Raw genomic sequence first — 26,334 nt, 5'->3', positions numbered from 1 at the left:
ATGTAAGGATAGGAAGATTATGGCCAGTATCTCCATATTTTGCATCCATATTTGCCTCAGCATCCTTGGATGCATCCATCCAGTCCTGGTGACTTATCAGCTTTAAGTACAGCCAGCTTTTCTCACACTTTCTCAATCAGTTTTTAGCCCATCCAGTATCTCAACCACCTCTTTCAATATGACTTTGCAGTACCTATGGTTGTGAAAGGTGCTACAGAAATGCAAGTGCTTCTTCCTAGCATCTTGCACATTCCAGATTTCCATCATTGCATCATTAATAGTCTGCCTTCAGTTATCTAGGCTCTAAGCTCTGGAACTTCCAAGTTAAACCTCTCCATCTCTCTATCACCTCTGTCTCCTCCTTTAAGACACTCCTTAAAATCTACCTCTTTGACTAAGCTTTTGATCACCTGTCCTAATATGTCATTATGTGGTTTGGTATCAAATTTTATTTGAAGATGCTTCTGTGAAGTGCTGCAGGGCATTTCACTACATTAAAAGGTGCTATATAAATGGAGGTAATAGTTGTTATAATTAGGAAAGAACTCTCAAAATTATACAGTACAGGAGGTCTCATTTTGAAATTCACTGAGTAATGATAAGTACAGATGATAATTACATTCTCCCTCAAATTTTAACAAATTTCTGCCAAAATACATTTTCTTTAATGTTAGGGCTTTCATTGCACACACATTTAAATCAATAGAGTTCTGTGAAAATTCCAGTATTATGGAGTGAACTTTACTTGGGGGTCCATTCACAGACCCATTCCACAGAGCTCAGGGCATTTTCATTCTCCTCAGCTGTATCCACAATGTCTTTAGTCGTATGCCAAAAGTTCCTGAAAGAGAGTGTGATACTTTGATCAGAAAAATATTTAGAACGAATATAAACTCCTATTCTATCAAATTTTCAGCTTATTTTTATTAACACTAATATAGTCTTAGTATTCTCTATGTATCTGAGGCCTCCTAGGTTATGAGAAGTTATTTACTTATTAAGCAACAGTTCTGTATTATTTTATACCTGTGATATGGGTTTCACCAACTGATGAAGCATAGATTTCAGAGGGTGATGGACACTTTCCTCATCTTACTTCTTTACGGAAGAACTGATTAGTTGGACTAAAATGGAAACTTTTTTAAAATAGTGACCCAGAAATTCAAGCATGTTCATTTTTATGCATGCAGGCAGCTGGAGGGAGAGATCCTGCGCCTGAATGGAGAAGCCCAATGCGCTCCTCATACTGGGCCTCAGGCCTCAACATCAGCCTGTCAGTGAAGAGGAATGAAACAGATTTCTTAAAGTTAATAGTTTCCTTTCTGGTTGAAAACTGACCATTTTGAATTGGCTGGTTGCTTTGTAGTGGGCAGTTTAGAATTGGAGTAGAAATTCCATTTACAGTGGCTTGTGATCAAGCACCTTAGTTCACATTCATAACTATTAGCATAACAGGATATAATTATGGGATCACACTAATGTACTTATTGCACAAGGCCTACTGAAACAGAAAAGTTTTAACATCATACACAATTAAAGCTAGTTCTATGACCTGACTACCAAATTCACTGATGGCAAAAATACTGAGTTTATTCCACTGTACAAGCATAAGGAAAATATATAATGAGAGATAGATACTCACTTTCTACCATCTTTGTTCACTTTAAATTTAATAAGGGTTCTTTCTGTATAATTTCTCAGAGACTAAAATCAGAAAGTTAGAAAATGCTTTTTATTTTTTACTCATGAATAAAACACTTTAAATAAAAGTGAATTATAAACCATATTATAGAAAAGAACTTGCATTTGTATAGAGCCTTTCATGAATTCTGGATATCCCAAAGTGCTTTACAGCCAATGAACTACTTCTGAAGTGCAGTCACTGTTATAATGTAGGAAGTGTGGCAACCAATTTGCACACAGCAAGCTCCCACAACAGCAATGCAATAGTGACCAGATCATTTGTTTTGGGCATGTTAGCTGGGGGATAAAAATTGGCCAAGGGACAGGGAAAAACTCCCCTGCTCTTCTTCCACAATCACTGCTATGAAATCTTTTATGTCCACCTGAGAGAGCAAATGTGTCTCAGTTTAATATTTTATCCAAAAGATGACAGTACAGGGCTCCCTCAGTACTGCATTGAAATATCAGCCTGGTTTTAGATTTTTGTAATGGCACAGTTTTTGCTGGTTTAAAATTTCCGTGTGATTTTTTTAGTGCTCAACAAAAGGAGGCAATGGGGAAGTGCCCATTCCAGTCACCCAGCATGATCATCAAGCAAGTCAAATAAGCACAGGTCTTAAAGCTCCCTCTGCTCTGGTTAGGAAGCATGTTGCAACACCAATCTCAGAACAATCTCTGGTTGCACCAATATGAGGTTTTCCCATTCCTATGTCATCCAATTCTAAGGTGTGAATACAATGTGCAAGTACAGAATCATATGGTGTAGAAGAGGGCCATTCAACCCAACATGTCTGCACCAGCTCTTTGGAACATTTTAACTTAGTGCCAATCTCCTGCCTTTTCCCTGTAACCCTGCACATTGTTTCTATTTAAATAATCATCCAATGCCCTTTTGAATGCCTCAGTTGAACCTACCTCCTCCACACTTCCAGGCAGTGCATTCCAAACCCTAACTACTCGCTGTGTGAAAAAGTTTTTAACTCACCTCGTATTTGCTTCTTTTGCAAAACACTTTAAAACTGTGCCCTCTGGTTCTCGATCCGTTTACAAGTGGGAACAGTTTCTCCCTATCTATTCTGTCCAAGCCTCTCATGATTTTGAAAACTTGTATCAAGTCTCCTCTTAGCCTTCTCCTCTCCAAGGAAAACAGTCCCAACTTCTCCAATCTTTCCTCATAACTGAAGTGTCTCATCCCTGGAACTATTCTTGTAAACCTCTTCTGCAATCTCTCCAATGTGTTCACATCCTTCCTGCAGTGTGGTGCCTGGAACTGTACACAATACTCCAGCTGAGGTCTAACCAGTGTCTTATATAAAAGTTCATCATACCTACCTGCTCTTGTACTCTATGCCCCTATTAATGAAGCCTAGAATACTGTATGCTTTAGAAACAGCTCTCTCTACCTGTCCTGCCACCTTTAATGACTTGTGTACGTATACACCCAGGTCTCCCTGCTCCTGCACATCTTTAGAATAGTAACCTTTATTTTATACTGTCTCCCCATGTTCTTTGTACCAAAGTCTATCACCTCACACTTCTCCACATTGAACTACATCTGCCACATATCTGCCCACTCCACCAATGTCCTTTTGAAGTTCTACACTGTCCTCCTTACAGTTTACAATTCTCCCAAGTTTTGTGTCATTCACAAACTTTGAAATTATCCCCTGCACACCAAGATCTAGATCATTTATATATATCAGGAAAAGCAAGGGTACCAATACTGACCCCTGGGGAACTCCACTACAAACCTTCTTCCAGCCTGAAAGATACCCATTAACCATTACTCTTTGTTTCCTATCCCTCAGCCAATTTTGTATCCATGTTGCTACTGCCCCTTTTGTTCCATGACCTGTAACTTTCCTCAAAAGTCTGTTGTGTGGCACTGTTTCGAACGCCTTTTGGAAGTCCATATTCACTACATCAACTGCCTTGCCTCATCAACCATCTCTATTACCATTTCAAAAAACTCCAAGTTAGTTAGACATGATTTTCCTTTAACAAATCCATGCTGACTCTTCCGAATCAATCCACATTTTTCCATGTGACTATTAATTCTATCCCGAATAATTGTTTCTAGAAGTTTCCTCACCACTGAAGTTAAACTGACTGATCTGTAATTGCAGGGCAGACCTTTACAAACATTTTTGAACAAGGGCATAATGTTTGCAATTCTCCAGTCCTCTGACACCTCCCCGATGCCTCTCCTGTAATGATTTTTGGTCCACCTACAAGTCTCCGTCATCAGCCCCCTTCTTTTCTTTGGTGGCATAAATTCATAGGCATGATGTTACTTTCTATATGTATGTTGATGAGACATGGTTTTCCCATTCTGCACCACTCCTGGCTCGTCACCCACTAATGTGTTGTCTAATGGCTAAGTTGATATCAAGTGAATGAGAGCGTTGGGAATTTTTCTAATTTGATAATATGAACATATGAGGTAGGAGCATGAATAGATCACTCGGCCCCTCGAGCCTGTTCCGCCATTCAATATTCATTCAATAAGATCATGGCTGATTTGATTGTAAGCTCAACTCCACATTCCCGCTTACCCCCGATAACCCTTCACCCCCTTGTTTATCAAGAATCTATCTACCTCTGCCTTAAAAATATTCAGAGTCTGCTTCCACCGCCTTTTGAGGATGAGAGTTCCAAAGACTCATGACCCTCAGAAAAAAATTTTCTCCTAACCTGTCTTAAATGGATGACCCCTTATTTTTAAACAGTGGCCCCTATTTCTAGATTCTCTCACAAGAGGAAACATCCTTTCCACATCCACTCTGTCAACACCCCACAGGATCTTATATGTTTCAATCAAGTCGCCTCTTACTCTTCTAAACTCCAGCAGATACAAGTCTAGCCTGTCCAACCTTTTCTCATAAGACAACCGTCCCATTCCAGGTCTCATAAACTTTCTCTGAACTGCTTCCGCCATCCTTCCTTAAATAAGGAGACCAATACTATACACAGTACTCCAGATGAGGTCTCACCAATGCCCTGTATAATTGAAGCATAACCTCTCTATTTTTGTAAAACAAAAATAAAAATACCTGGAAAAACTCAGCAGGTCATGCAGCATCTGCGGAGAGGAACACAGTTAACGTTTCGAGTTCTGTATGACTCTTCAACAGAACGGACAGTCATACGGACTCGAAACGTTAACTGTGTTCCTCTCCGCAGATGCTGCATGACCTGCTGAGTTTTTCCAGGTATTTTTATTTTGGATTTCCAGCATCCACAGTTTTTTGCTTTTATCTCTCTATTTTTGTGTTCAATTCCCCTTGTAATAAATGATAACATTCTATTAGTTTTCCTAATTACTTGCTATTCCTGTATACTAACCTTTTGCAATTCATACACTAGGACACCCACATCCCTCTGCATCTCAGAGCTCTGAAATCTCTCACCATTTAGATAATATGCTTATTTTTTATTCTTCCTGCCAAAATGGACAATTTCACATTTTCCCACATTATACACCAAATGTCAGATCTTTGTCCACTCACTTAACCTATCTATATCCCTTTGTAGCCTCATGTCCTCTTCACAACTTAACTTCCTACCTATCTTTGTACCATCAGTAAATTTAGCAACCATATCTTCAGTCCCTTCATCCAAGTCATTTATATAAATTGTAAAAGGTTGAGGCCCTAGCACTGATCCCTGTGGCACACCACTTATTACATCTTGCCAACCAGAAAATGACCCATTTGTGCCAACTCTCTGTTTCCTGTTAGCTAGCCAGTCTTCTAGCCATGCCAGTGTATGCTACCCCTACACCGTGAGCTTTTATTTTCCTCAATAACTTTTGATGTGGCACCTTTTGAAATGCTTTCTGGAAACCCATGAACAGTACATCCACTAGTTCCCCTTTATCACAGCATTTTACTTGCTCAAAGAATTCCAATAAATTGGCCAAATATGATTTCCCTCTCACAAGACCATGTTGACTCTGCCTGATTACCTTGAATTCATCTAAGTGCTCTAACATCTTTAGTAATAGCTTCTAACATTTTCCCTATGACAGATGTTAAGTTAACTGGCCTGAAGTTTCCTGCTTTTTGTCTGTCTCTCTTTTTGAATAAAGCAGTTACATTCACTATTTTCCAATCTAATGGAACCTCCCCCGAATCTAGGGAATTTTGGAAAATTAAAACCAATGCATCAACTATCTCACCGGCCACTTCTTTTAAGATTCTAGGATGAAGTCCATCAGGACCCAGGGATTGTCAGCCCGCAGCTCCAATGATCTTGCTCAGTACCATTTCCCTGGTGATTGTGATTTTCTTGAGTTTCTCCCTCCCTTCCATTTCCTTATTTATAGCTATTTCTGGGGTGTTACTTGTATGTTTTGTAATGAAGACCGATGCAAAATACCTGTTCAATTCATCTGCTATCTCTGTATTTTACATTATTAATTCCACGGAATCACTTTCTATAGGACCAACGTTCACTTTGCTAACTCTTTTCTTTTAAAAATATCTATAGGAACTCTTACTATCTGTTTTTATGTTTCTAACAAGCTTTCTCTCATACTCTAATTTTTCCTTCCTTATTAATCTTTTAGTTATTCTTTGCTGTTTTGTTTACATTCTGTCCAATCTTCTGACCTGCCACCCATCCTTGTGCAATTAAATGCGTTTTCTTTAAGTTTGATACTATCCTTAACTTTTTTAGTTAACGAAGGATGGTGGGACATCCCCTTGAGATTTTTCTCTTTCGTTGGAATGTATCTATTCTGTGTTTTCTGAGATATCCCTTTAAATATCTGCCACTGCATCTTTATTGACTATCCTTAACCTCTTTGCCAGTTCACTTTAGCTAGCTCTGCTTTATTTAAGTTTTTAAAATGCTAGTCTTGGACCCACTCTTCTCTCCCTCAAACTGAATGTAAAATTCAATCATATTATGACCGCTGCTACCTAGGGGCATCTTCACTTACAGGTCATTAATTAATCCTATTAATTAATTAAATGCAAGCCGTTGTTGCTGGAAGGTCAAAAATTGCCTTTAATTCGACACTGACAAGATTAAATTATCGGCTTGCACCTAAAATTCTGCACCTTACTACTTCTCCCTGTCCCTGTCTCTGACAACTTCCTCATGTGGAGCCTCACGGTGTGCAGTCTTGGTAGCCCTTTGACTGAGGAAAGCCTCTAACCTGACCACCACCGAAACTACCTAGTTGCACTTCTGCAACATCACCGACCTCACTACACAGATACTTATCAATTTCCTAGGGACCACACCTTAATATAGTGGGAAAGTTTGAGAATTCCTATAACCATGAAAGCTATGCGGCTGGGAGTTAAAACTCCTGGTAGGACTATCTAATGCAGACAGGCCGAATGATAGAAGCCAGATTAAAGGCAGAATACCGACCCCATTGGTAGAGGGTTGCGAGCCAGTCTAACAACCTATGTGCATAAACATGCCTTTCATTACAGAAGCAATCCAGAGACAAGGCCAGTCTGTTAGAAACTTGTAAATATGATCAACAACAACTTATATTTATATAGCGCCTTAACATAATGAAAATTCCAAGGTGCTTCACAGAAGCATTATAAAACAAATCATGACACCAAGCCGCAACAAGAGATATTAGGTCAATTGACCAAAAGCTTGATCAAAGAGGTAAGTTTTAAGAACTGGCTTAAAGGAGAAAGCGAGGTAGAGAGGCAGAGAGATGTAGGGATGCCTACGCAACTGAAGACATGACCACCAATGGTGGAGCAATTATGAATGGAATGCATAAGAGGCTAGAATTAGAGCACAGATATCTCGAGGGTTGTGGGGTTGGGGAGAGGAGCAAGGCCATGAAGGGATTTGAAAACAAGGATGAGAATTTTAAAATCAGTTGTGGAAAACTGCAACTTGCTGGCTACAAGGTGACATTATACTCCAATCTGAGCCATATATCTTGCTCTGGACAGACAGCTAAGGAATGTCTCATAAGAGGCTCCAACTAACTAACAAGATGCTTTTTCTCACCTTCAGCATTTCTAAACTCAATTAATCCAATGCTGTCCTTGCAAGTCACCCCTGTTCTTTACAAATTACAACTCGTCTATAACTCCTTTGCCTGAATCTTCTCCTGCTACAAGTCCTGTTCCCCATCACTTTGCTCGCCAACCTTCACTGGTTTCTTTTTTACCTTGTAATCAATTTTAAAATCCTTGTCTTCATCTATAAAAGTCTTGATGGGCCTCACCCCTCTCTACCTCAACAACCTCATTTAGTCCTGTACCCCTTTACACACCCTCCACTTTTCTGATTCAACCTCTTCTCATTCCAATTCTTTCATCTACAGGGCTGAGAGTTCTTCCAGATGCACAGTCTGGAACATTCCACTTAAGCTGTTCCTCCTCACTACCGCCCTCTCCTCCCACAGAAGTTCCTCAAAGGCTACTTCCTCAATCTTGTCTTCAGTGACCTCTCTTAATCTTTCTTCCTCCACTGATTTGTCTCCAATAATTTTCTAACCTTTTGTTAAGTGAAGTACTTTGGGACTTTTTAAATTACACTCAGAGGTATCATGAAAGTGTGGATGCTTAGTGTTGTTGGAGTGCGATTAATAATTTCACAGCAATTAGTTCTGGCCTAGTCGACAATGTTCCCACTAGGAACTGGGCTGAGATCATCCAAACTCTTTACAAGGGAGCCTTGCGGCCAACAGCATGAACAGAAACTCCGCTGAAATCAAGCACAAGACCTATAAGTAGAAGAACAACGCTTAATTCACTGCATCAAATTGTCCTCAGGGAGTATTTGACAGGAAAGTTAAACTGTGCTCAGAGAACATTCAGGGAATCAGGAAATCACACTGAGAAATATGGCAGAGACTTAACCAAAACTGATAATAAAAGTACTCACTTTTATTTTGCTGCGAAGAAACTCATTGGACTTCTTCAGATATGAAAGTTCACCCTGTTAGTAGATTAGAACATTAGCTACAATACTATAACTCTTCTCAACAAACTCCCCAAGCTAGTTGTTTAATTCTTAACAATACATACTGCTAGTTTGGTATACAGACTGTTGTAAATTAACAAGAGGCATCAGAATTGGACTTCGGTGAATCTGAAACAGGGATTCCTCCTATAACTTGTTATTTTTATAAACCCATACTTCATATTCTAGCAATTGAAATGCAGTTCATATGGGTAGTTGTATTTCCTCAAAAGTACACAATTAGAGGCAGGAAAGCTGGGAGAAGAGTGCTAAGTCTAATCACCCATCATGCAAACACATAAAACTGCAACAGAAGCAAAGATGAAAATTTGTCCTATGCTCACACACCATATTTCCAGTATGTGTGTTTGGGGTGGGGTGGGGTGCGCAGGGATGGTGGTGTTATTAGATATGTATACCATATGCCTTCAAAATAAATCAAAGTCTAGAATTTACCAAAGCCTGTGCTGGATTGATTCATCACTTCTAGTTAGATGGTTGACGCACAAATATTAGCTTCAGTGCCCATGAGTTAATAAAAATCCATTCAGGTTTCTGCACATAATCTTTACCTGATGGCTCATTTGGAAGGGGAGACTTAGTGGACCACCAGACAGGGCTCGGCTGCGATGCCTCCGTGACCAAATGAGAGTCACTGCTCAAGCTCACACAGGAACAATAGAGGGTATACCACAGATCTAATCCCACACAAAGGCTGAAATTTTTCGTAGAGGTAATGGCCCTGACCCCCAGCAGTAAAGTCTGGATCGAGCCCGCCCTCGCAGGGCTGGGAAGCCATGACCTGATTTAACAACCAGCTGGCTGTTAAATGGCTCAGATAGTGGGGTGTCCCATCTCCTAGAGGTGCCTAGCAATCAGAAGGCTGGCAGCTCTCCAGTTTCTGTAGTACCATTGGGTGCGGTGGCCACTGCTGGGACTGTAAAAGTCCAACACGAGGAGCAGCAATGCAGGCTGGATTCGAAGGTGAGTGGGGGCAACTTCACTAGGGTCTGTTAGGCAGGCCCTGGTGAGAGGGGTGGGAGGGTGGTCACAGGTACCCAAACAGAAGAGAACTCCTTCACCATGAACCTGTAGACAGTCTGCCAAGGTTCATCTGATGGCTTCGTCATGTGGTGTGGGCACCCTGCATCCTTGGTAAAATATCAGAGGCAGGAGGAGACCCTTAAACGGACATTAATTGCACAAGTTGAGGCCCTTAAGTGGCCAGGCGGGCAGGCTGTGCGACACCTACTCCAAGTTCCAGTAGAGGTGAGTTGGCAGCAGGCATGGCACCCTCTACTTTGCCACCTGATTTCTCACCCAACCCACACGCCTCACCTGCCAGCCTACTCCTGGTGGGGGGCAGGGGGGCAGGGGGGTTGAATTAGTAAAACTCTGGCCCATGAGTCACAGCTCAGTAGAGAAGACATGGTGATGGGGCGACGGTGAGGGAAAAGATACAAGAGTTGCATTTATATAGTGTGTTTCAGGATCACCAGACATCCCAAAGCACTTTACAGCCAATTAAGTTCTTTGAGATGTTGTGCCGTAGGAAATGCAGTTGCTAAAACTGAGCATGGAATGTTCCCAAAAACTGCAATATGATAATAGCCAGATAATGTTGGCGATTTTGATTGAGGGATAAATATTAGCCAGGACACTGGGGATAACTTCCCTGTTCTTCTTCAAAATAATGCCATGGGAATTTTACATCCATCTGAGGGGGCAGATGGGGCCTTAGTTTAACATCTCATTCACAAGGCAGCACCTTCGACATTACAGTGCTCCCTGAGTACTGCACTGAAGCAGAACTTGAACCCACAACCTTTTGACTCAGAGGCACAAGTACTACCAACTGAGCAATGTCTGACACACATAGAAAGAAAATTGGGGGAAAGATATTGTGAAGCTTAAATTCTACAGAAAGATTTTGTGAAAATTAATTGTATTTTCCAACTGCTACATTGAAAGAATATGGCTAAAATCCTTCAGAATTGCTGCAAGTAATCAAAGGACACCTAGTTCATCCATTGAAAAAACCTATGATGGTATATTTTCTTCCTTGGACATTTATGAGTTATAAAAGTATTGGAGATAGAAAAAAGGCTTTTTTGACCGGGGGTTGGAGTCTGGTAGTCGTGTGATTACATAGAACTACTTTGATTTTTTCTTTACACCATGGAAACAGGCCATTTGCCCCAACAGGTCTATACTCCACATGAGCTTCCTCCCACCTTACTTAACTCAACACAACCCTTTCTCCCTCATGTAATTATCTATCTTCCTCTTAAATGAAAATTACTTTAGCCTCTCCATGTGATGGAGCCTTCTATGTTCCCATCACTCTCAGAGTAAAGAAGTTTTTCCTAAATTCCTAATTGGATTCATTAGTGACTGTCTTATATTTCTGGCTCCTGGCTTTGGACCTTCCTAAAAGTGGAAAAGTCTTCTTTATTTCTACCCTATCAAACCCATCCATAATTTTAAAGATATTCCATCAGCTTATCCCTCAGTCTTCTCTTTGCCAGAGAAAAGAATCATAAGCTGTTCAGTCTTTCCTGATAGTTATACCATCTCAGTTCTGGTGATGAATCCTCGAGAAATACATCCAACCACAATCCTATGACATGTAGAAAGGTTACAAGCAATCATAAGTACCCAAGTGTCTCTAATAGAGCTCTGCATAGCATCAGTGATTATAGAGGGCACCATGGAGTGCTTCAGCTCACTCTCCAGTTCTTGAATTTTCACTGTCGTTTTATAAATACGGTCTCTCAGTGATAACACCTGTTCCACACCAGACAGCGGTTGTTTTATGGTTTTCAAGTGCTTCAAATTAGACTGTGCTTCTGCAATTTAAAAGAAATAAAGAGAGACTTACATTTATATAGCACCTTTCACAACCCTTGCAATTTACAGGCAAATAAGCGTAGTCGATTTTGTAATACAGGAAACATGGCAGCCAATTAGTACCCAGCAAAGTCCTGCAAACAGCATTGGGATAATGACCAGATATCATTACTTGCTGGTTGATGGGTAAATATTGGCCAGGACGCCAGGGAGAAATCTGCTTTTCTCCACAGAATCAGCAATAGCCACCCAGTACGCCTCCCTTTCTCATTTGATAGAGAGCATAACATTATTACACTGGTCACAATTCTCCTTAGGATAGCTTTTCAGATAAACTACTAGGAAATAAGTAAAAACCAAGCAATTACCTTGTGTTAAATTAATATCTATTATTTTAAATAGACAGTGATGTGTATACAGAGGAGCTACTTCCTCTTGGGAGGGAATCCAGAACAAAAGTGCACAATTTTAAAATTAGAGCCAGATCAATTCTCGAAATCAAGAAGCATTTTTTCTACACAAAGGTTAATAGATATCTGGAACAAACTCCTGCAAAAAGCTGTGGAAGCTGGGTCAACTTATATTTTCAAGAATGAGATTGATTGATAGGCATTTGTTAGGGAAGGGAAGTGAAGCAAAGGTGGGTAAATGGAATTTAGGCACAGATGAGTTCTGCTCTAATAGAACAAGCTCAAGAGTCTGAATTATCGCCTCCTATTTCCATGCGCTGCAGCTGAGCAGTAATTATGCAAGTATTTCCTACTGTATTAGCTCAAATCTACACAGAATTACATACCAAGCCAGAATGTTGCTTCTACTTGATTTTCTTTCAGTAAGTAAACCATTTTATTGTGAGTCACCAGATACGAGTGGGCTGCAGCTAGGCCAGTGTCTAGTTGCTGCTGTCTCAGTTTCCATTGTAGCACAGGAGGGAGCTACCAAACCTCTGGGTACTGCAATAGAAGCTTTGATGTAGGATGAGGTCTATGCTTGCTGCCATGCAAGCTGACTGCTGTCAGCCTGGCTGCAGATCTCAGTACTCAAAGGGGCATGCAGGCTCTCACAACAATCCAGCAATCTGTCCTTCAATAAATTACTAGCTTTGGCTCCATGGAGCATAACCCTGCTGTCCTCTCTCAGGGTGACATCAATTATGCTCTCACCATTGCCACTCTGCCAGTGCCCATGATGTTGCCTCTCATTGAGCCAACCCGGACTGCTTCCACCATGCTGAATTGTGTTAAAGTTGCAGTGATGGGTATGAGTATGGGGATTACTCACTAGACCGCTATTTGTCATCCATCCTGAACTGAGCAAGGAAGAATTAACCATGTTGCTGTTCAACAAGAGTCACATGCCATTTGGATTAGGACTATGCTCATCAGAATATTGTTCAGCTGTCAGGTTTCTAGTGAGTGGAAGCTGAAGGGCCACTTGCTCAATGAAACAAAAAAAAACAGTCCACCATTTATTACCTTCTCTGTTCCTGTTCTCTCTGGATGACCCTAAATGATGATGTATTTAAACTGTGGGACTGCTTTGCATTGTCTACTATGTTGTCCAACAGGATTTTGATGCTCATCAAACTTGTGGCAGTCAGGTCATCATGATACAAAATATATGCTTTAAACCATCAACAATCAAGACCAATATACTCAATGTCAGAGCCAAGAGGACAGTTTCAAATGGGTTCTGCAGTCCAACTGGATTCCACAAAGCAAGCCAACTGTGTACACTCTCAAAGGGTGGTGACAATTTGCTAACTGAAGAATACTGTTTATGACAGCGTGCTTCAGTTTATTTAAACTAAAACAAATTCTTCAGGAGTAAACCATCTCTATCTTATCAGGATTGATATATTATGAGACTCGGGGAGGGAAGAGAATCGACAAATCTCTACGTATTGGCTTCTGCGCTCTAACTCTTGCCTTGCTCACTCTGTCACCCACCATTTCCTAACACAGCATCCAGACACTTAATAGACCTTTGGCCCATGGCCAATCTTCTGTAATCTTTCCTTTTGCACAAAAGTGCCCTATTCCTTTCAATCAGTTGTTTCAACAGATCTATTAAGAAGGCTGAACACATTTGGATGTTGTTGCACCACCCCAGCTTAACAAAATTGCATATTTCAACCCTCATTGGCAGCCATACAGCACTATCCATCACTCACTTACCTCAACTATTTGTGAACACCACCAACTATCAGCTACACAAAACTAATTCTCCAGCTAGCATCTTGTGTCATTAGGTTCCCCAAGAAAGTTGAGAAAACAATTGTACCACCTTTCTTCCAAGGCAAGCCCTGCTTTCACAGTGCTTCACAGAGCAGTCCCACAGATCTAAAGGCATCGAGATTTAGAGGTACCCGGAGAGAAAAAGAGAACAGGAACATAGAAGATAACAAATGGTGGACTATTTCTCCTATTTCATTCAGCAAGTGGCCCTAAAGCTTCCACTCACGAGAAACCTGACAAATGAACTAGATTCTGATAAACATAGTCCCAGTCTGACCGATATGTGAGCCCTGTTGAACAGCAACATGGTTAATTTTTCCTTGCTCAATTAGGGATGGTCCAGTGAGTGACACCCATACCCATACCCACCACTCCAACTTTAACATAACTCAGTATTGTGTGGCTCTAAAAATGAACAGCGTCAATTTGGCACGTCTGTAACTGATTCACCACGTGTGGCAAATGTATTAGACAACACTGGTCTAGGGCATGCATTCACTGGGCATGTGTGGTTCTAACTGACAGAACATGCTTCAAATCCTCCCAAGAGGTTGCTTGGTGTCACGATCTTCAAAGCTACCAGCAACACAAATGGCATGCCTGTGCAAGTGCTCTTTATAGGATGACGTGTCACGTGGGCCATCAGAGATGCAGCGCATTTGCAATTCTTGGCAACTCCAGTTTCGTAACATAGGTTCCAGTGGTGCTATGGAGCCAAATTATTTGACTTGTATCTTAACTTCAATGTTTAAAGAGCATTTCACCACCCTCACAGCCCTAAGTATGAAAACTGCACCTTCCACCACTCATCCTATGCTTTTCCAGAGTGAGGTTGCCAAGTTTACACAAGTGTCTTCCAAGCAGTTTTGTGCTTTTGTAGTTTTGACTATTAACAGTATTGTTATATTTATAATAACAAAGAAATGATCATGGTTGAAATGGTGAGTGAAAACTTGCATGTGAGTAGTACCTTTCCGCACCAAAAGATTTCCAAAGAACTTCACACAACGGAAGTCATTTTGACTTTGGCCAATAATGTACAATGGGTGATATCGGATCTCTCAAGTTTCATTCTGACTTCAAAAGAGATTAAAATCAGTAGAGTGCATAACAGGCGGCTAAGCAGATATCAACTGTTTTACACTATCAGCCAAAGTCAAAATTATCCCCATTGAGTTAGTATAGCAGCAATCAAAATTGCTATCTATTAAGTTAATGAAAAATACAGAATAATGTTCTTTTTTTTTAATAATTCAATGAAAGCCATTCCCAAAATCATTGAATATAATTTTGGAATTTCAAATACAGGTCCATAAAATGAAAAAAAAATTGTTTATATATGTAACTGGATCCTTTTATATTTCCAGGTTATTGGCTCTAGGTCAATCCTGAAGAGTTGGCAATCCTATTTAAACTGCTAACACTGAAGCAAAGTTTGACTTACCTTGCTGCTTAGATGGGGGCTCAGCATTTGAAAGTTCTGTCTCAAGTTCATTCCTTAGCCTAAACAAGAAACATGTATACCAGATATGTTAAAAGCAGGCATCAGGACTACATGGAGCTAGAGAAACAACACGAGATGTGGTTTTACCTTTCATTAACCCACAATGCTCCCACCATTTTCTGTCCCATCCATCTCCACATCAAGGGACCCCTGAACTATCCATTGATCTGAATGACTTAGCTGTTAAGTGATGGCTAAGTGCTAACTAGTTATTAACCAATAGCAGGTATACCATTAGCTGCTGTGAATCAGAATGATGCCATTTGACACCAAGCTTTCAATCCAATAGATAGCAGCTCATGAAACTCAACATATCTATAATAATAGAGTTTTTGTTTGCCTGGACTGCTTTGACCGGTCAGTTTAAGGGGCGCATCTGTTGGTGGGCAGTGCCTGACTCACATTGAGGTGCATGGAGGAATCGAGCGTGTGACGCACAATGTGGCTGCCAATGTTTGGTGGGGGCAGTGGCAGCCAGGCGGCAGTGTTAGTGGAGAACAATAGCAGTGAAAGGTAAGGGGAGCCCACAAAATTACCCTGGCTGGAGAGATTGTTCCTGTGAGGGATGGGTTGGGATTGATGGGAGGGACAAAGATGGCTTTGGAGAGGTGGATGAGATGACAATTATTTGATACAACTAATTATTCAAAAACTATTCTTTGTGCTTAAAATGAAGATTCACTAGATTTGAATGAAAAAGTTTTAGAAACGCTGTCAGGTAAATTAAAATAATATATTGGTATTGATTCTGTAGATGCAGAAGATGATAACAATCCATACCCTCCATGGTTTCTACACAGTCCAACTCCACTGGGCATACCACTGCATAAACTTAGACATAGGAAGCAGCAGTTATAATGTAGCTATAAAACTTGAAGCCTAAACTAGGACTTGGCCATGGAATAAGATTGGTGTTTAGGAAGTTGTTTTCTTCGATATTACATGCTGAAATTATAACACACAGATTTCAAGGAAATGGAGGCCCAAATCTTCCTCTGGGCTCGGGAAAACACAAACTGTGCACTTGCACAGCTCGCAAACTGAACACTGACCCATGTGCAATTTCACATGCTATTTTTGTCTTTTCACATAGGAATCGGGTTCACAGTGCAGTTTGTGATCAGCACTAAGTGCATGAGAAGTATGGGTGTGGAGGCAGGTCAGCCTCAATTCTCCAGCACAATTTCCTAGCTAAGTCCCAGTTGTATTAAAGACCATTAGGCACACTAGCCCTCACCCCTCAGACATCCTTAATCACTCCCCATGTGACCCCCATGTCAACGCACGCTCCCCCCATTCAGTTCTACTGAAAGAGCTCCTACACCTGTCCTTATTATGTATGCTTGGCTGGGAGTCCAGACTCATAAAAGGATTTTCTCAGCAGCTGGACAGAACTGTTGACATTACTTGATTAACATTTTTAAGTGGCTTTAATAAATTGCTCCTTCTGGGATCTCATTTGTCAATTTCTCAATGTTCATTTGTCCAAGTTTAAGAAGTGTGAAGTGTTTGAAGCCTCTGTTCTTGATACTTTAATGGTTTGTCTGACTGATACTTTTATATATCTGTAGGAACAACAGTTTTTTTCAAAAGAAGATTTGTGAATGGGTGTTTTTTTTCTGAGCAATTCCATCTATATGCCATTATTACTATATGGTTCATTTTCTGAACATAGGGTAAATTGGGTGAATAGGCGTGAAAGGGCCCTGAGTTGGCAAGGAGGGTTTGAGGGGCTATGGGGACTGGGTAATGGGCATGAGTTGACATGGAGATATGAGGGGCCATGGAGATGCATGGAAGTCATGAGTTGGCGTGGAGGGGCCATGGGTAAGACCTTTTGAACTTACCTTTCATAAAGTTTCTGAATATAAACTGTGGTTTATAACTCCTCCGAGGTGCTGTGAACTAGGAGTCATGAAAAAGCTGGCCTGATTTCACAAAAATTGCGGGTGGTCGGAGATGCCTACCCCCACAATAGAGCCAGCAAGGTTGGGAGCAGGGTCCCATTCATGAAAATTGGGGCACCAGGAATCGGGGGTACGAATCTCAGAATTGGGTCTCACCTGCCATTTTAAATGGCTCCAGAGTTGTTCTGACTCTGCAAAAATCTGGGCCTAATTGTGGCCATTTGAGCAAAGAAATGTGCCTCTGCACCCAGATGAAAATAATATTGAACCCCATCAGATATAAACTTACCTTTTCAACTCAGGAGTAAAAAGTTGCCAATTAAACTTTCATTTCTATGACTACAAACAAGTCGCAAGGTCAAACTCTTGACAAAATTTGTATTCACGTTCCTAGGCCTATTTTTACAAATGGACAGCTTTATATACTGTAGCTTTTTCTAGAGTGAGAAGTTTTGATTCTGTTAGTTTTTAGTAAAATAATAACTAGAGATCCTGTATTTAAAGAAGTACTGCTGCAGTAAAGATATTAATTTGGCTGCAAATGTTTGTAGGTCTCTCCTAGTTTAACATATTGCATACTTACCTACTGACCTAGACTCAGCCTCAAATGATTATGGGACTGAGATTAATGGGTTAAATAATCTCAATTAATTTTAACTGCAGGTAAAACCCATGCAGGCTGTCAAAAAACAAGGGGATTAGGGACTGCAAATTAATTAGAAGATTAGTGTCTCTTTACAGAATCAGGACACCAGGTATTGGCTCCAATGGGAAAATTGTGTGGAGGAAGGAAATTCCATTAGCCACACTATGTCCTAGGGCAATTTATGCAGTTGTGGAAACATGATCTAAATTTGAGGCAAAGTTTATTCCAATCTAACAGGAGAGACACACCCCTTACTGCATCAGTGTGGTCACCATTTTCTACAACTATTATCCATACAATGAGCAAGACTGCAAATTGGTACTGGGTTTAGACCACAGACTAATTCCTCATATAACCCTTCCAAAAGGTGACATAGGCCTTCAGTATTTAAATTGAATTTTAATTCAGGTATGAAAAGATCAAGGGTGTTTAATCGACTGCACATCTCAATTTGATAATTCTATTTAACATCCTCTCGAGAGATATGGGCAAATAAAATTAAGAAACAATGTATTATGCTCGAGGAAAGCAGTAACCTTTGTTATCAGATTATACAGGATATTCTTCAAAATGCATTAAATAAAACACTATACATGCAAATTTTATATGGTCACTTTAGTTTTCTTCAACAGTACATTAATTAAAGTTTTCCCAATGGTTTACTGGATAAGTTCACTACCCATAGTGGTCATTAAGTGATACATACGAGGACAGTCCCATATTTGATCTCTGCCCTGTGCCAAGTTAGCTGATCTCAACCAGGATGGCATTAAAAGTACAATTACCCTGAGCACACCAGACTTCTAGAAAGGGGCATTAGCAAGAAAATCTAGTTCTGATCTTTATGCAACAGATAAATGAGTGTCAATATTGGGTTAGGACAGGATCAGGACCAGTACTTAAACCTCCAGGATCCAATTACCTGCAGGCATTCAATGTTAAGACTCACATATGAAAAGTGGATATTTAGTTACCTCTCTACAGTTATAATATTGGATAAGGACAAACAAGAGGAGTCCTTAATACTCAACTAAAGCAGGCACTAGTCCATCTGAAACAAAAGCAAAATACTGTGGATGCTGGAGTTCTAAAATAAAAACAAAGTGCTCGAAAAACTCAGTAAGTTTGGCAGCATCTGTGGATGCTACTACCTCCTGAGCTCAGGCGTTTACAGCACAGAAGGAGGCCGTTTGGCCCATCGTCTCCACGTCGGTCAACAAAGATCTGACTACACTAATCCCATTTTCCAGCTCTTGGCCCATAGTCCTGGAGGTTATGGCAACACAAGTGAATGTATAAATACTTCTTACATGTTATGAGAGTTTCTGACTCAACCACCCTTTCAGGCAGTGAGTTCCATACTCCCACCACCCTCTGGGTGAAAAAATTTCCCTTAAACTCCCCTCTTAGCCTTCTACCTCTTATCTTAAATCTATGCCCCCTGGTTATTGATCCCTCTATTAATGGAAAAAAATGCCTTCCTTTCCACCCTATCTATGCCCCTCATAATCTTATACACCTCTATCAGGTCCCCTCTCAACCTTCGCTGCTCCAAGGAAAACAACTCCAGCCTATCCAATCTTTCCTCATAGGTCAGACCCTCCAGCCCAGTCAGCATCCTGCTAAATCTCCTCTGCACCCTCTCCAGTGCAATCAAATCCTTCCTATAATGTGGTGACCAGAACTGCATGCAGTCCTCCAGTTGTGGCTTAACCAGCGTTTTACACAGTTCCAGCATAACCTCCCTGCTTTTGTATTCTATGCCTCGGCTAATAAAGACAAGTATCCCATATGCCTTAACTACATTATCTACCTGCCCTGCTACCCTCAGTGATCTGCAGATATGCACACCAAGGTCCCTCTGATCTTCAGTACTTCCAGGGTCCTACCATTCATAGTGTAATCCCTCGCCTTGTTAGCCCTCCCCAAGTGCATTAGCTCACACTTTTCCAGGTTGAATTCCATTTGCCGCTGCTCTGCCCACCTGACCAGTCCATTGATATCCTCCTGCAGTTTATGGCTATCTTCCTCACTATATACCATCCTACCAATTTTCGTGTCAAATGTACCTAGGAAAGTATAGTATGATTAGAACAAGTCAACATGGCTTTATTAAGGGGAATTCCTGTTTGACAAATTTATTAGAGCTTGAGGAGGTAACTAGTAGGGTAGATAAAGGGGAACCAGTAGATGTAGTATACCTGGGTTTTCAAAAAGCATTTGATAAGGTGCCACACAAAAGGCTAATAGGCAAGATAAGAGCTCATGGAGTTAGGGCTAATATATTAACATGGTTACAGGATTGGTTAACGAACAGTAAGCAAAGGGTAGGCATAAACAGGGCATTTTCATGATGGTAGGCTATTATTGCAGTTTAAGCGAATGCTCTTTTCCTGCAAGCATCACTCTACTGTAAGATTAATAAATTTATAAAAATTTGCCCAATCAAACTTACAAATCTTCAGTGTTTCTGCCCAAAAGGATTATGAGGACTTGTGGCACACAAGTATTCCCTGTCCCATAATCTACAACTGAGCTATTTTATCATGACATTAATGATCAGTACTGAGTGTGCTACAAAGACTGCCTGTGTAAAGGAGTTGGTTCCAAAATCAAGGAAAATCTGAAATCCAGCACAGTCTCAGTCCCAAGGGTGCCGGATTTGGGAGACTGTATCTGTACTTGCGTAGGAGACGAAAACAGCATAGGTTGACTAGATTGGTTCCTGGGATGAGAGGGTTGCCCTATGATGAGAGGCTGAGTAAATTGGGTCTGTATTCTCTGGAGTTTAGGAGAATGAAAGGTGATCTCCTTGAAACATACAAGATAAAAAAAAAGAATTAAAAGTCTAATGATGACCATGAAAGCATTGTTGATTGTCATAAAAATCCACCTGGTTCACTCGTGTTCTTTAGGGAAGGAAATCTGCTGTCCTTACCTCGTCTAGCCTAGATGTGATTCCAGACCCACAACAATGTAGTTGACTCTCAAATGCCCTCTGAAATGGCCCAGCAAGCCACTCAGTTGTGTCAAACAGCTAAAAAGTCTAAAAGGAATGCAACTGGTCGGAACACCTGGGATCAACCTAGATACCTAGGAAATGACAATGGCAAACAAAGCCCTGCAAAGTCCTCCTTACTAACATCTGGAGGCTAGTGCTAAAATTGGGAGAGCTGTCTCACAGACTAGTCAAGCAACAGCTTGACAGTCATATTTTACAGATAATGTCCCAGACACCACCATCACCATCCCTGAGTATGTCCTGTCCCACCAGCAGGACAGACCCAGCAGAGGTGGCAACACAGTGGTATACAGTCGGGAGGGAATTGTCCTGAGAGTCCTCAACATCGACTCTGGCCCCCATGAAGCCTCATGGCATCAGGTCTATCATGGGCAAGGAAACTTCCTGCTGATTACCATGTACTGCCAACCCCCCGCACCCCCCCACCAAAGCTGGTGAATCAGTGCTCCTCCATGTTGAACACCACTTGAAGGAAGTACTGAGGGTGGCAAGGGCACAGAATGTACTCTGGGTGGGGGACCTCAATGTCCACCACCAAGAGTGGCTCGGTAGCACCATTACAGACCGAGCTGACCAAGACCTGAAGGACATAGCTGCTAGACTGGGTCTGCGGCAGGTGGTGAGGGAACCAACAAGAGGGAAAAACATACTGGACCTCATCCTCACCAACTAGCCTGCTGCAGATCCATCTATCTATGAAAGCATCGGCAGGAGTGACCATTGCATTGTCCTTGTGGAGACAAAGTCCTGTCTTCACATTGAAGATAACCTCCATTGTGTTGTGTGGCACTAGCACCATGCTAAGTGGAATAGATTTCGAACAGATCCAGCAACTCAAGACTCGGCAACCATGAAGCACTTTGGGCCATCAGCAGCAAAACTGTACTCAACCAGAATCTGTAACTTCATGCCCTGTCATATCCCCCATTCTACCATTACCACCAAGACAGGGGATCAAGCCTGGTTCAATGAAGAGTACAAGAGGTCATGCCAGAAGCAGTACCAGGCATGCCTAAAAATGAGATGTCAACCTGGTGAAGCAACACACAGGACTACTTCCATGCCAAACATTATAAGCAGCAAGTGATAGATGGCGCTAAACGATTCTACAACTAAAGGATCAGATCTAAGCTCTGCCATTATGCCACATCCAGTTCTGAATGATGGTGGACAATTAAACAATCTTCAGCCAAAAGTACCTAGTGCAGGATCCATCTCGGCCTCCTCCGGAGGTCCCCATCATCACAGATGCTAATCTTCAGCTAATTCTATTCACTCCATATGATATAAAGAAACATCTGAGGGCACTGGATACTGCAAAGGCTTTGGGCTCTGACAATATTCCAGCAATAGTACTGAAGACTTGTGCTTCAGAACTTGCCGCGCCCTTTGCCAGTCTTTTCCAGTCCAACTACAACATTGGCATCTACCCGGTAATGTGAAAAATTGTCTAGGGATGTCTTGTACACAAAAAAACAGGACAAATTCAACCCTGCCAATTACCGCTCAATCAGTCTACTCTCCATCATCAGTAAAGTGATGGAAGAGGTCATCAACAGTGCAATCAAGCAGCACTTGCTTAGCAATAACCTGCTCATTGACACTTAGTTTGGGTTCCGCCAGGGCCACTCAGTTCCTAATCTCATTACAGCCTTGGTTCAAACATGGACAAAAGAGCTGAACTCCTAAGGTGAGGTGAGAGTGACAGCCCTTGACATGAAGGCAGCATTTGACTGAGTGTGACATCAAGGAGCCCTAGCAAAACTGGAGTCAATGGGATTCAGGGGGAAAACTCTCCGTTGTTTGGAGTCATGCCCAGCACAAAGGAAGATGGTTTTGGTTGTTGGAGGTCAATAATCTCAGTTCCAGGACATCACTGTAGGAGTTCTTCAGGATAGTGTCCTCGGCTCAACCATCTTCAGCTGCTTCATCAATGGCCTTCCTTCCATTTAAGGTCAGAAGTGGGGATGTTCGCTGATGATTGCACAATGTTCAGCACCATTCACGACTCCTCAGATATTGAAGCAGCCCATGCCCAAATGCAGGAAGATTTGGACAATACCCAGACTTGAGCTGACAAGTGGCAAGTAAAATTTGCACTACACAGGTTCCAGACAATGACCATCTCCAACAAGAGAGAATCTAAATATTGCCCCTTGACATTCAATGGCATTACCATTACGATCGCTGAATCCCCCACTATCAACATCCTGGGGGTTACCAATGACCAGAAACTGAACCGGATTAGCCATATAAATACAAGAGCAGGTCAGAGGCTATGAATCCTGCAGTGGGTAACTCACCTCCTGACTCCCCAAAGCCTGTCCACCATCTACAAGGCACAAGTCAGGAATGTGATGGAATACTCCCCACTTGCCTGGGTGAGTGCAGCTCCCACAACACTCAAGAAGCTTGACACCATCCAGGACAAAGTAGCCTGTTTGATTGGCACCCCTTCCACAAACATTCACTCCCTCCACCACTGTTGCACAGTGGCAGCAGTGTGTACCATCTACAAGATACACTGCAAGAACTCACCAAGCTTCCTTAGACAGCACCTTCCAAACCCACCACCGCTACCATCTAGAAGGACAAGGGCAGCAGATACATGGGAACACCACCACCTGGAAGTTCCCTTCCAAGTCACACACTATCCTAACTTGAAAATATATCACCGTTCCTTCACTGTTGCTGGGTCAAAATCCTGGAACTCCCTCCCTAACAGCACTGTGGATGTACCTACACCAAATGGATTGCAGTGATTCAAGAAGGCAGCTCCACCTTTTCAAGGGCAATTAGGGAAGGGCAATAATTGATGGCCTAGCCAGCTACTTCACATGAATGAATTAAATTCTGCAGGGGCTTGATAGCGTAGATGTTGAGAGATTGTTTCCGCTTGTTGGGGAATCTAAAACATAGGGGTACAGTCCCAGGATAACATGCTGATCATTTAGGATAAATTACTTCACTCAAAGAGTTGTGAATCTTTGGAACTCTCTACCCCAGTGGATTGTGGATGCTCCATTGCTAAATGCATTTGAGGCTGTGATTGACAGATTTTTGGCCTCTCTCAACAGGTATGGGGAGTGGGTGGAAAGTGGAGTTGAAGCCTGAGATCAGCCACAAACATATTGAATGGCAAGGCAGGCTTATTGGGCCTTATGGTCTACTCCTGCTCCTATTTCTTATGTTCTTGAGTAGGTAGGTAATCTGGGTTTTCCCATGACATTCCAATTTTCCCAGAGACAACTGGGACCCAAGTAGTGAGCATGACTCGCTAGCTCACAGGAGGCAAGTGCACAGCAGCAGGATCCACCCAATTTGGTCTTTATATGAGATCTGCAATTAATCTCACTAAAAGGGAAGCCTGCGATCAAGGGCCCACCATTGCAGCAGACTCTCATGCAGCCTGCTCTGAATGACTGTGCTGAAGAACACAAGCTTAAGAGAATCATTCCAGCCCCTTCTTCCTCACCTCCCTCTGGTGCTCCAGTCACTGTCGCTGAACTCCACTGCAGCCACAGTGAAGGCTGCTGCCCTTCCTCACTTGCCGCTCTGATTGGGCCTCCCGCCTCATCAGCCAGCCTGACCTCCCTAAGGGACAACAAAAATGGTGGTGGCCTTTACAGGTCTCCTCCAGTAAGATTGCACTGGTAGGTGGAAGGGTTGGGGCCCAGAAATTATACCATGTATGAATTTTTTTTTAAGTGGGGAAAACTCTGGCCAATGACTTTACAGAATAAAGCACCAAGTTAAAGCAATATTCTCATTGGCACGCTATAAACATACTCATCATTCCTCTGCAAAGCAAGTCTGGCTTCCTGCTCCAGATTTAAAACTTTCTGTTGAGCCTCCTCTACATGGTGAGTTTTCAGAGTCCTGCTGTTCATACCTCGTAGCTGTGACTGCAAGGTCTGTTGGATTTAGAAGAAGAAAATACATTTTAAAACCATTAAGCTTCTTGGAAACCCCTACCTGTAAATATTTATCAGCAACAGTAATTGACAAAGTAGCGTAGCTGCCCTGTCATATCAGAGGTCATTGCATCTTTGTCCCATTATAATGATAGGGCACAAAAGTTCTTCATTGTCTTTAATGGAGGGGAAAAGACAAGAAAGATAAATATGATATGCAGTTTACATAAAACTAGACAATTCAACTACTGTAAGCAAGCACCAGTTTTTAAAAATTCATTCATGGTATGTGGGTGCCGCTGGCTAGGGCATCAATTATTACCCATCCCTAACTGCCCTTGAGAAGGTGGTGGTGAGCTGCCTTCTTGCACAGCTGCAGTCCATGTGCTGTAGGTACACCCACAGTGCTGTTAGGGAGGGAGCTCCAGGACCTTGACCCAGTGACGGTGAAGGAACGGCGATATATTTCCAAGTCAGAATGGTGAGTGACTTGGAGAAGAACTTCCAGATGGTGGTGTTCCCATGTGTCCGCTACCTTTGTCCTTCTAGATGGTCGTGGAGTTTGGAAGGTTCTGTCCAAGAAGGCTTGATGAGTTCCTACAGTGCATCTTGTAGATGGTACACACTGTGAGTCAGTGGTGGAGGGAGTGAATGTTTGTGGGTGGGGTGCTGATCAAGTGGGCTGCTTTGTCCTGGATGGTGTCAAGCTTCTTGAGTATAGTTGGAGCTGCACTCATCCAGGCAAGTGGAGAGTATTCCATCACACTCCTGACTTGTGCCTTGTAGATGGTGGAAAGGCTTTGGGGAGTCAGGAGGTGAGTTACTTGCTGCAGGATTCCTAGCCTCTGACCTGCTGTTGTAGCCATATGGCTAATCCAGTTCAGTTTCTGGATGTTTATATTGGGGGATTCAGCGATGGTAATGCCATTTAATGTCATGGGGCGATGGTTGGATTCTCTCTTGTTGGAGATGGTAATTGCCTGGCACTTGTGTGGTGCCAATGTTACTTGCCACTTGCCAGCCCAAGTCTAGATATTGTCCAGGTCTTGCAGCATTTGGACATGGACTGCTTCAGTATCTGAGAAGTGGCGAATGGTGCTGGACATTGTGCAATCATCAGCGAACATCCCCACTTCAGACCTTATGATGGAAGGAAGCTCATTGATGAAGCAGCTGAAGATGGTTGGACCTAGGACTGAGCCCAAAATTAACAAAACTAGATTTAATTCTTTTACCTTCTTGCTACAAAAAGGTATAACATACATAACAGCAATGATTTAATTAATGAAAGAAAGAACTGTACTTAAAATAGCATCTTTCATGACCTCAGGCACCTCAAAGCACTTTACTGGCAATTAAGTATTTTACATGTAGTCTTGTTGTAATATAGGAAATGTGGCAGCAATTTCCTCACAGAAGGCTCCCGGACACAGCAAGGAGATAATAACCAGATGTATTGGGTGTTGTTTGGCAGGGATAAATATTGGTCAGGATACCAGAAGAACTCTACTGCTCATCTTTGAATAGTGCCTTGGGATCTTTTAATTCCAGCTGAGGGGACAGACTGGAGCCTCTGAAACACAGCACCTCTGTAAGCAAAGCATTCCCTTAGTACTG

General features: G+C 41.9%; 1 protein-coding gene across 1 annotated transcript in view; it reads right to left on the bottom strand.

Annotated features, from left to right (window-relative positions):
• Nucleotides 1–513: 513 nt before the first annotated feature.
• The window catches only part of LOC144689543 (uncharacterized protein C6orf118-like), a 43,707-nt gene continuing 17,886 nt past the window's right edge, over nucleotides 514–26,334 (bottom strand). The window contains exons 4-9 of the mRNA XM_078556710.1: nucleotides 24,593–24,717; nucleotides 15,169–15,227; nucleotides 11,296–11,486; nucleotides 8,560–8,613; nucleotides 1,643–1,704; nucleotides 514–841 (exon numbers count right to left, since the gene is read on the bottom strand). Coding sequence (XP_078412836.1) covers nucleotides 742–841; nucleotides 1,643–1,704; nucleotides 8,560–8,613; nucleotides 11,296–11,486; nucleotides 15,169–15,227; nucleotides 24,593–24,717 — 591 coding nt within the window. The 3' untranslated portion in view covers nucleotides 514–741. The remainder of the gene's footprint in view (nucleotides 842–1,642; nucleotides 1,705–8,559; nucleotides 8,614–11,295; nucleotides 11,487–15,168; nucleotides 15,228–24,592; nucleotides 24,718–26,334) is intronic.

The sequence above is a fragment of the Cetorhinus maximus genome, chromosome 14 (assembly GCF_964194155.1).
Source record: "Cetorhinus maximus chromosome 14, sCetMax3.hap1.1, whole genome shotgun sequence".
Classification (NCBI taxonomy): domain Eukaryota; kingdom Metazoa; phylum Chordata; class Chondrichthyes; order Lamniformes; family Cetorhinidae; genus Cetorhinus; species Cetorhinus maximus.
This window is presented reverse-complemented; position numbering and strand designations above follow the sequence as displayed.